The following is an 11,975-nucleotide window of genomic DNA, read 5'->3' as shown; positions in this document are numbered from 1 at the left end:
ATCCTTAGTGCATGTCTACATTCTTTGTGAAGGCCTCTTTCGTTGTTCACTTTATTGTTTCTTAATGTTCCATGTAGTAGGACATCTTGTCCTTTAAAGCCTTACCCCATACATCCCGATAATTTTCCCTGGTATACATAGGGCATCCATTGGGGCATTCTTGTATCCCTAGGCTTGACCTTGACGCTTAATTTTCACATGGATGACATAATTTTTATTCAAGGAGTCTCTTTAGTACAAAACATAACTTTTATGAAATGAAATACTTATTCAATATGATAGAATGCTTTTTTATTTCGAGTGAAAAAAGGCAAAATAAATAGCTTCACTATACTACAAAATGTATAAAAATTCCATGAACATGTAGATGTAATAGTGAAGGTTTGAACATCCTAGGTTTATGATTTGAAAAGCAAGGTTATGCTATCTTTTTCCTACTTTAAGAAATCAGAAGGGACACAAGGCATCATTATGCATTTTGTGCACATTTCTCTTTTGAACATAGTTTGTTTCTTATTGTCATAGCACCCGTTATAAATGCTAAAGATAGGTTTTACTAAATATTCAAAACAATCAAAGATGATTAACATTTTTCATTTCCAATAAGGAACTCTAAAATATGAGCGTCTTTATTTTGAATAATTACTTTACTGAATTGGGAGATATGGCTTTCATTTAAACCAAAGGTATCCCTACGGGATAAATATTTAGATTCCCTATATGTACTTCAGTTTAAAGGCATTCTAGAGTTGTATTAACCTTTACAGTGATGACTATGGGGACCCTCTTATTTTTGCTACTATACCATGTATATAATGTGGCAATTTTTAGTCACTCAATAGATAGTTCAAACCCATCTAATTGGGGTGTGAAGCGGACATGGATACATCCTCAGTATCCTATATCATGACAATAGCAAATGAGTGATTTCCTTTAATTGCTTCCAATCCCTCATAAAATTTCATACGCATCATCCACACAAACTAACAAGGTAGTCAATTTATATGTCTTTATATATTTATGAGCAAGTACATGGTTAAAATACTACTATTGAGAAAATTACTGCTATATATAAACCCTTTATAAACTAAAAGAAGGTACATATTTCAAACATTTCTGTTTTAAAAACTAGTTCTGTATATTATATTTGGACGTATAATTACGCAATTGTCACTCAATAGATAGTTCAAACCCATCTAATTGGGGTGTGTAGCGGACATGGATACATCCTCAGTATCCTATATCGTGACAATAGCAAATGAGTGATTTCCTTTAATTGCTTCCAATCCCTCATAAAATTTTATACACAGCATCCACACACACTAACAAGGTAGTCAATTTATATGTCTTTATATATTTATGAGCAAGTACATAGTTAAAATACTACTATTGAGAAAATTACTACTATATATAAACCCTTTATAAACTAGAAGAAGGTACATATTTCAAACATTTCTATTTTAAAAACTAGTTCTGTATATTATATTTGGACATATAATTACGCAATTGTCTGCTTGTATTTTGTAAACATACTCTATGTATACATATTCAGATGTTGGGGTACTCAGACAAAGTAATCACATGTGATGTGATAAGTATTTATATAATCCATATGGGTATAAGGGATATGTAAACCCATGAATTTAAGGATCCAATCTATGCTCTTATCTATTATGTTAAATATATAAAAGGTGACTAACCTAGGCAAAAATCATGGTCAATGAAGAAGCAAGAGGTAGTATTTATATAATCCCTATGGATATAAGGTATATGTAAGTCCCTCAATCTAAGGACCCAATCTATGTTTTGATGTGTATGTTAAATATATGAAAAGTTAATAACCTAGGAAATTTGAAGAGATACGTAAGAAGATGACAAAGGCAAACACATGGTTGCTTTGCATAAAGATGCCATGGGATTATACCTTAGTGGACTAGATATAATATGTGATCCAAAAGAGAAAAGTGGTGCCCTCAAACGAAAACAAAGAGAGAAATCTTCCAAAGATCTAAGCATCAAAGTTTGAGCTTGAAGAATGGAGGAGGAAGGCAGAGGATGAAGCTTCCAATCTCAATGCAGTTGAAACTAAGATGCAAAACTAAAACAAGGGGCACAATCCTGAACTTAACCACTTTATAATCTCTCAAAATTTGAAACGATATCTAAGGAAAAGAAATAGAAGAGCTAAAAACTAGTTATGAGTGAAAGTAAAAGTCAAGGTAAAAAAGGAGGCTCATGTGAAGGACCCCAAATGATGGCCTCAGGTAGTTCAAAGACATAAACCTCATAGGGTTATATAGGAAAACTTCGAGGAGGAAATCCAAAGGAGGAACAAGGTCCTTGATTCAAAAATGGTGGGGGACTAAAGAGGATGCAAACAACCCATTGGATACAACCATTTGTTATATATAAAATAAACTTGGGATAGACCACCAAGTCCAAATTGAAAATGCATGGACGTTGGGGAAAGGATGAGTCCCATAAAAAAAATTTCATTGTACAAAAATGAGGTAAGATGTCATCATGAAGAGGGCAAATTTGAAAGGGACAGGGTGATTGATTACTGTACATAGCTTATGGAACAATCATAAAAAAATTGGTACAAATGAGGATGCTAGATAGAGGCCATATACATGTGGATCTGACTAAAGAGCCTTAGACCATAGCTATGTACATTGCAACATGAAACTTCCATCCCAATCAATATTGGACTATCCCATAAAAAGAGTACAAACATATAGTGCAAAGGAAGAAATGATAGGTTCTTGCTACCATGGACACGAGTTCTTAAGTGTCTTGTATAGTGTAATTCTAGAGAATTTCAAACGACCTTCTAGAAAAGAGATGACCATATCCTAAAAGAACGACCCTAGACTTTCGAAAGATTACATAGACACGTCTATGATGTTTTTTACTAGCTTATGCCCCTCTTAGAAGGCATCCCTTGCCCCACCATCTTCTTAGTCCTCACCATAGCTTGCCTAAAAGAGGCCATCAAGAAGTTACAAAACGGTAAAGTTAAGGATTCGATGGGCCTCTAAGCAAAACTCCTAAGCTATGGGTGAAAATACTTTCTCTAATACGAGCCAAGGCATTTAATGAAACTTTTTTAACAAAGGCTTTCTAGCCTCTTGAACCACCAATATGCAACCATTCACAAGGCCTTACTCTAGCACTAGGATATTTGCAGATTCACCTTTCCCATGCAACACACATTGCCATCGACTAGATTAAGATCTCATAACTTAGATTCAAATCAAGGGATGACACAAGATTGCAACCATACAATATTGGAAAGATCTAAAGCTTTATACTCTTCTTGATATACATGGGTTGGAAATTGAGGCCTTCCAAAGACCTTCCATAGACGTTCACAAATCTCTCTCTCTCTCTCTCTCTCTCTCTCTCTCTCTCTCTCTTCACTTCTTATGTATAGAAAGAAAAACAGGTATATAAATTTTAAAACATTGCACGTCTTTGTGATCAGGAATTCTCATTCTCAAGTGTGGCTCATTCCTTTTCTCTATTTTGGGGAATATCTATGAGTACAAATGACATCATAAGTAAATGAAGGGGATGAATTAACTCTCATAAGTAAGACTTACATACCTCGGGAAGTGGTTTCCCCTCTTTTTTAAAGCTTATAGTGCTAAAGCAATAGGGATGCCAAAATATAAAGGCTCTCCTATATTTATTTATGTGCATTCACACTAGCATTCTTTAGCTAAGATTCCATTTTGTTTTCATCTACTTTCATGAAAGAAGTCAACATTTGCTAAAAAATTATGCATATTGTGCATTAGTGAGCATAAATAATGGACCTATTATTTTTTGGTTATGTTAAAAAACAAACTTAAGCATCAACTTGTCAACACATAAATGTAGCATAAACAATGGGTACAAGTTTTGTCCCGTTAAAATTTTCGTAGAAAGTGTCACAAGGTGTTAGATGCTAGCTTTCCCTTGTTTTCTCCTTTGTCTAGAAGATAATACAAAATGTTGAGAACAAGCTATCATGAGGTTTATGGCATATCTTTTCAAACTATCTTGAACTTCATGATAGGTTCATCTTGTATGAAGTAATGTTCACCTAGTATTCATGGTATTAAATTGGACATGTATATTTACATGATGTCTACCTTCTTATTTTGAAAGGTTGAAAAAAATAAAATTTGATGACTCAGCTTGAGAAGGGCCATATTGAGATTTTATATGCATACAATGTAAATAAGCTCATAAATATTTGCATTAAGCATATGATTTACATGTAACCTACAAACTAAAAAAGGTGATTGTAGGTATACACCATATAGGCAAATATAGCGGGCATAATATTGCTGAAATACACGTGTGCTGCATAACAAGCCACAATTGAACCACTTATCATTTTAACGAGGACTGACAAAGTTAACTTATGCTCAAACAAATGCCATTTGCATGTATTGGCTATAGGGAATCAGTTGTTTCCCTATTCAAACTTTGATTTATGCCATGTAAAGTTTGGTTGAGTGCTGTATCTTAGCATGTTTTACCCTCTTAAGGCATCACAGTCCATTTATTTAGAATGCATAATGAGTCATTATTTCTTCAGTACTTGCATAAGGTCAATAGAAGGATTTCCAAACAATGTACTTCCTTTTGTTTTTGAACTATTTGAGAAACCTATAATCTTTTTAGGTATTAAAGGATCTTCAAGAGATCATTAGATTTTGTTATTTTTGTAAAAAACTTTATATTGAATGAGAAGGCTTATCCAAGCTTAAAGAGACGGTTAAGTGTTCTATATTTGAGGGATATGGTTAAAAGTATAGCCTTCTTTTCACCTTTTATCATCATAATAATTATATTGGTGGAGTTTGTTGGAAACTTATTTTATGCTAGAATAGGTGGCAAAGTGGAGGATAGTTGGGATGATATAAATTATATATACATGTGAAAGAGATTTGGTGGAAGATTTAAATAGTCAATATAATATGTTCTCGTTACTTAAAAATGGATATTTATGATGAATATGTGAGCTATTGTATATGTAAAGATTTGGGAGTCTTCCTTCCTCTTAAAAAAGAACAACACATGGATTTCTTTCCTCTTTTAGCCCACTCCTATATGCTTTCCATTTCTCCCTTAAAGCCTATGGCATGGCATGATGAGGATGCTCTTCCACGTTTGTTGATGTGTTTGCATCAACGTGTCACTCTCACATATATTGTTTAAAGGATTGATTGTGCACCAAGGAATCATTTAGTGTGCAAAAGGATCTTGGATTTGGGCGATTGCATCCAAGGAAAGAGGTTGAAGGTTGAAGTGTGGGAGATTGTGTTAGAAGGGTGTGAGCAAGAGATTGGTTGAAATGATGTGATGTGTCTTAAAATAGATGGTGGGAAGTTTTTTCCCATGGGGAAGGGGTTTGAGCTTAGCTTGAGGGTAAGTGTGAAAGTGAACTATAATAAAGCTTGAAATGGTAGTTTTTTAATATGAGTAGCCTTTAAGATAAGGAATGTGTGTAAAAAGTTAATTAGGGGCAAAAGTGACCTTGATAAAAAACGACCTAGAATATGAAGATTCATCTCGATCTGGATGTTGATTGAGTTGGGTAGAGCCCACACAAGCTAGCCAATTGTAGTGTGGCAATTGATCTATGGTGTGAGATCCTAGTGATGTAAATATGACTCCACAACTTGTGATTCGCAAGGTAGTAAGTTGTCGACAAATCACCCAAAGGCATGGTTGATGTGGTCCTGATGCTAGATGTAAGCTATTGGTAAATCACAAGGGGACATGTAATGAGGAGGATGAACTGTTGAGGATCGAGGATTGATGAGTGCCAGATGAAGGTGGTGTGGATGTTCACTAGCAATGGAAATGCCCTTGCTGATGATGATTTGGACACACTTGGGTGCGCATAATATAATATATTGAGGTAAATGCACTAATCTTTATCTTTTGAGAGCACTACTTTACTAGACGATGGGGACCTCTGGGCATATGATAATCTAAGCTCCTTTTGCAGATCAAGCTTTCAGCTATGCTGATTTTGCCTTGCAACAACAGATAGATCATAGCTATGGCGATTCAGGGCCGACAGATACACACACACCGGCATTCTTTTGATTGCTGGTTCCATTTTTCTAGCTGCGTTCGTTACAGAATCAATCTTGATTAGTTGTGGCGATTTGAATTTGTAACAGATTTTGCTGTACCCGTGTTCGAAATTGCAACGATTTTGTGGCTGTGTTCGTGATGGCTGTGGGGGGATTTGATGCGCCCAACAGCTGTTCGAGTCGAGTTGTCACAGATCCCGAGTGCACTGTGTGATTTTTTGGGCCCAACCTCAGCTGCGTTGGTTGATCAATCGATGAATCAATGGCTATTGGACTATGTTGGATAGTGGCAGGCTGCACGTTTTTGCGTCCAATTTTTAGCTGCTAACGTTCGGTTATTTAATCGACAGCTACGCGTTCTTTTCCGGTGTCGTTCTCTGTATCTCTCCTTCTTTTATTTGGATCGACAGTCACGGCGTTCATACGGAGTCTTCTTTTATGTTTTTGACGAGGTCGCAAACCCACACTGACCGGCGCCCGCGTGGTTCCATGGAGGCATGACCCACGAACAGCGTGCAGATTCTGGCCTGGAGCTCGATCATTGATGTATTTAACACTTGTGGGTGCGCTTTTTTGAGGGACTTTTTGGGTGTGTTTGTCGGGTGTGATGAGCTCGGGGGGAAAAAGGATCCTTTGCCCTGGAATGAAATGACTGGAGAAAGGAAGATTCGGGGGGCGGGGGGGGACGGGGGGCGGGGCGGTGGGGAGATTGAAAATCTAAGTCTGGGGGGGCTGGGGGGGGGGGGAGGTGGGGGGGGGGGCCAGGATTGCCGGTGCGGATTCGCAATTGGGCCAATGGGGTGGGTCGTTTTCGTCGCGGGGCGGGGCCGAGGGGGGACTGGAGCTGGGGCCTGGAGATCTTGAGGAATTGTTGGCGTATGCGGGGGGATCCCACCAATGGGGGCAATGAGAGAGATTGAGAGGGGGGGGGTTGGAGAGAGGCGGAGAGGAAGAGGAGGGAACAGGGGAGGGGGGGGAGAGACCGATGCAGAGAACCAAAGAGAGAGTCTTGAGGAGACACACACACGAGAAGAGAGAGAGACAGAGAGACACACACACACAAACACATATACAATTCACATATACAGTTCACATAGAGACACCCACACACACAGACGCATACAAACACATACACAATTCACATATACACACACAGAAAGACAAACGGGAGAGAGAGAGAGTGAGACACAGACACACACACATATACACACATATACACACATATATACAGACATAGGCCAAGAACGGGATAAGCAAGCCCCAGTGCAGCTTTGGACACGAGGGGAAGAGTCGCCAAAGGGAGAGAGACAAAAGTCTCCATTGTTAGGAGAGGGGTGCATGCATAGCATGAAGATGGATTGAGAGAGAGAGAGAGAGATGCTCTCTCACATAGATTTATATAGAGAGAGAGAGACAGAGACAGAGACAGAGACAGAGAGAGAGAGAGAGAGAGAGAGAGAGAGGAGAGATCCCATAAACAAAATCAAATTGTTTTGTCACTGCCTGTTCCTCTCCTCCCCTGTTTTCCTCATTCATCTCCACTGTTGCAATTTGCACCCTCCCTTGTTTGCTCTCTTGCTGAGACTTTTTGCTCCCCTGCTCCTCCTCTTCTCACCCCAAAAGCTTTCAAGGTGATCATCTTCTCTTGCCATCTGCTTCATCATCATCATCATCATCTATCTCTTGCTTCCCTTCTCCTGCTGTTTGCTCCCCCAAACAAGAGCTCAAGGTCATCGTCTTCTTGCTCACTGCCCTCTTGCATCTGCTGTTTGCTCCAACCTCTCCCTCCCTCCCTCCTTCCTCCCCCGAAGAAGATTCCAAGGTCATCATCGTCTTTCTCACTTTCAAACTTGATCATCCTCTTGCTCACTTTGCATCTCCTGGTTACTCCTTCCTCTTCCCTCCTCAGTCTAACGTGATCATCGTCTTGCTCGCATCTTCTGGTTACTCTTACCTCCTCCTTCCTCCCTTTCCTTCTCCCTCTTCCCAATTCATTTGGCCTTCTTTTCTCCCTTCCCTTTGCCCTTCCCCTCCCTCCCCCATTTCATTCCCATTTCTACTTCACCCCAATCTCTTCCCTTGCCAGCTTCCTTTGCTTCCCAACGGTCGCCCTTCCCACTGCCTGTACACGCAAATCAAGATCTTCACTGCTCAATCAAATCGCCCATTTCCCCCACCAGGCGATGCAACGCAAGGATTCTTCCCTCTCCACTCCTAAGCAGGGACTTTTTCCTCACCATCTCCTGTTTAAGGAAATGTTTTCTAACCTTCCATTGCATATGAAGGACCTAACGTCCGAAGCAAATAATTCGGAAGCTCATATTGAATCAGCTGGGAAGATCCAGCCAAGGCAGTTATAAATTCGATGTTCTGAGCGGTATTATAAGCCACTAGCAACAAGCTTCCGTGAAGGATCGCTTCGTTTTGCAAGGCAGTTGTTGGCTTACAGCGGCGTTCGATCTTTCTCCACTTAATAATCTCCCGTTCGGAGACTAACAAAAAAGCGGGACACTTCTCCGGTGACGGATCTTAGAAAGTGCTGGACCTTCCTGAAACTTCAGTTTTCCAAGGCAAGTGACTTCTCCGTGTCTTTCCCCTCCTACTTCAGCTCGGGCTTGCTTACAGCACATGCGCTCAAAATAAAAGCTCCCTTTTTGCTGCTTGCGGGTCACCCGTCGCATCTCCCTCCTTATAAAGCCTTTTTTGTCTAGCCCTCTCTTGTGCTCTTCAACCCACATGGCGTAGCTCAGTTAACTCCGATCTTTTGCATCACACCAGTAGACTTTCCTAAGGGAAACTGTATTTTAGAGATCGATTTCCTGATATTGCACAGATTCCCAGCAGCTCATGATGAAAGCGTTCTCCGTTGTAGACATCCTGACTGGATAAGTAGCTTACTTCTTACTGAGAAAAAGGAGGCGTTATTAATCGACCTTCTCTGCTTCGTTACAGGTTGCAAGGGATCCCCACTGTGCCACGTGGACTGGGATCAATTTACTCAGACTTGGTCAACTTACCCTGCATAAACAGAAAATTTTCTCCCTTCCATGCCAAGGACTCGCAGGTAAGAGAACTCTAGGTTGATGGCATTGACATAAAACTGGATCTGGACTACACATTCCATCTGCAGGATCTACTAAAGTCGTGATTATAAATTTAAGTCATGATTTACAGGTACATAAGAGACCTGAAGGTTATGTGAGATTGGGGACTTTCTGCAGTTGTTTGGAAGCATGAAATGAATGTGGTCACAAATTTTGCTGGGAATATGCCAAGGAAAATCAGGCTGCAGGACTGTAGGTGAGTGTTTGTGTGCCTGCCCATGCCTCCATTGGCACAGGTGAATGCTTGTGAAGGCGAACTTTTTTCCGGCTCCAAAGGCCTGATTGCTAATAGAAAAATCCACTCCTTTCCGTGTAAACGGTGATGTGGTTGTGGCTTGTTGTATGCAAGATTTTTTTTAACTTGGGTAAAGTCAACATATGAATGGCAGTGGTGGCAAAAGCTGTTCCTGAGAGATTTTGCTCTTTTCTTCACTTCATATGAAAATGCCCACATTAGTGATTATTTTTGTGAGACAGTTAGTACTACAGAAATTCTTAGTAGGAATAACACTATTAAGAAAGTCTATACAGACCAATCTTTGCATGGATTATCTCTTGATCTGTATGTATGGTCGACTCAACATCGTTAAAGTTTTTTTCCTTCTGTATCTCAGGCAGAGGTATGCCCTCAAATTTGAATTCTGTCTTGTTGCATCCAGCCGCGATTGTTTATGTTTTCTCAAGGTTTGCAGTTTGGATCGATGGATTCTGTCTGAACATGATTCATTCTTCCTAAGAAGCTCTCTTAATCTTTTTGAACCATCTTCCTCATTCTGTGAGGACTTGTACCAAATGAAGCACAAAATCAGTCACCATGGTGTTTGAACTCAGGACTTACCAATCCGACATTATGCTCACTTTCCTGGTTGAATGATGTTTCTTACGGTTCTTTACTGTTTAGATGCTGCAAGTGGAAAAAATCCCCTTGTGCCTTTGACTATTTTATGCTGAAAGAAGTCCTTGCTTTGATGATTGTATTACAAATGATATCGGATTATCATTTTGGTAGAGCTCTACATATATGAGTTAGATGGTAAAAGTAGTGCTGTGAAAACATTTTCTTCGAACAGGTCCCATGGGGTGTGTTGCCTGTAACTCTCCCAATATAGCCATATATATATTTGTTGATCTGTTACTTCTCTCTCAACTTGCAGTGCATGAGAGACCAATGTTGATCTCTCGACTTGTTTTTTCTTGACTTGCAGTGCAAGAAAGCTTACATTCTTCTAACTCTTGAAGAGAAAGCAGAAGCTTGACTCAACCCATGGCTGTTTCAAGCACTCAAAGTGTGGAGAACTTTGGTACTCAATCCATGGAACAGCATCAGATTTTGATGAATACTGAAGTGATGAAGCATTTTACAATACTGAATAGTGCTTCCGTAAGGGAAATCATGCTACAGCATGAGAAAACCTTCAAGGAGCAGGTTCGTACATTAAAACCCTCTTAAACTTGTTTCTTGTTTAAACTAAAGTGGTCTTGGGTGTTCAAGCAGAGTGCACTGAACCACAGGGTGTTGCTCTATTGTTTCTGTAGAGGCTAGACGGCAAGCTTTGACATGTTTAGCCAGGAATAACATAAAAGATTTTAGTTTCTTCTTTCCCATGATCACATATATGAGTCTTGCGTTTATTCTACTAAGGCGTGCTCACTTTGGTAGGTATGCATGTATACACAAGTAGACATGTACAAAGAGTGAAAAAGACTTATTGATGTCTAAAAGAAACCAACATCGTCCATTAGCCCAAAACAAAGGTTCATGATGAGAGAAGAAGAAGACAGCGACGAAGAAGATGACTTTTTGATGCCTTAAAAAGTCCAAGGAGACAGCTGTACCTTATTTTCAGCTGAGAGTCATTGCGATCTCATAAAGTAGCTGATGCAAAAGGAAGTTCCAAGATAGTGTTGTAAACAAAAAGCACCATACAAATTGAAAATGAATATTGGAGAGTGTCTAGCCTGAGTCAACTTTTCACTAGAGGAGAGGAGATGTCCCTCTCTCCCTTCACAGTGTTCGGTATCCAAGGAACACCAGGCAGTAATCCATCAAGTTTTAGATCATTATCTCAGCTCAAGCAAAGTTAATGCCATATGCGTCATTGTCTGTTGACAAGTTTCCTTATCCATACGGCGATGGATTGTAGCAATTATTTACTCTAGGACACGTTTGCTCCAGTTTTTTTCCCTCTAGGATGGTAGTCACTAGATCACCACAAGCATGCGTATGAACCAGACAGTCAGGCTTGTCACCGTTCAATTTAGTCAGCTCATAATCAGACGCTTGTATACTGTTAAATTCAGGTGGTCAATTCTACGTGCCTACCCTCGTTGATTTGCGATGAAGCTTTATGGTGGTAACCTTTTGTCCTTCATTTTCGCATATTCACTTGTCCAAAATGCTTGTAACCTTGGGTAGGCACACTTCAGTGTAGGGGACCTTGTTGGTTTTGTACTTTCAAATGTACTTTCTACCATTTGACATCTTGTACAGCAACCGCTTTGCCCTTTGTCCTAGGGATCATGTTTGTTTTAACTTAAAACACCTGTGTGAGGGATCATACTTGTTTTAGTCCTAAAAGAGGCTCAAATCAGACTTGAAGAGACAAGAAAATGCCCTTTGGATCATGTAGTACACCGGACATTGAAAGATGAAGTCGTCCTCTTCTTAACTTACAGTCCACATAGCCTCTGCTTTAGAGCAAGTGGTCAATCTGACCATAAAGCTGTGGTGTGAGGAGACCCTCATGTCTACTCCACAATCTCAGTGTAG

General features: G+C 39.7%; 1 protein-coding gene across 1 annotated transcript in view; it reads left to right on the top strand.

Moving 5' to 3' along the window:
* Window positions 1–7,608: 7,608 nt before the first annotated feature.
* Window positions 7,609–11,975, top strand: part of LOC147883386 (uncharacterized) — a 28,713-nt gene continuing 24,346 nt past the window's right edge. The window contains exons 1-4 of the mRNA XM_087399319.1: window positions 7,609–8,671; window positions 9,054–9,165; window positions 9,276–9,401; window positions 10,411–10,631. Of these exons, the coding sequence (XP_087255445.1) occupies window positions 10,470–10,631 (162 nt within the window). The 5' untranslated portion in view covers window positions 7,609–8,671; window positions 9,054–9,165; window positions 9,276–9,401; window positions 10,411–10,469. The remainder of the gene's footprint in view (window positions 8,672–9,053; window positions 9,166–9,275; window positions 9,402–10,410; window positions 10,632–11,975) is intronic.

Source organism: Dipteris shenzhenensis, chromosome 28, assembly GCF_047967505.1.
Source record: "Dipteris shenzhenensis isolate YYH24624 ecotype China chromosome 28, Dip_SZ_1.0, whole genome shotgun sequence".
Classification (NCBI taxonomy): domain Eukaryota; kingdom Viridiplantae; phylum Streptophyta; class Polypodiopsida; order Gleicheniales; family Dipteridaceae; genus Dipteris; species Dipteris shenzhenensis.
Note: the sequence above shows the minus strand (reverse complement) of the source record. Positions and strands in the feature narration are given on the sequence as shown.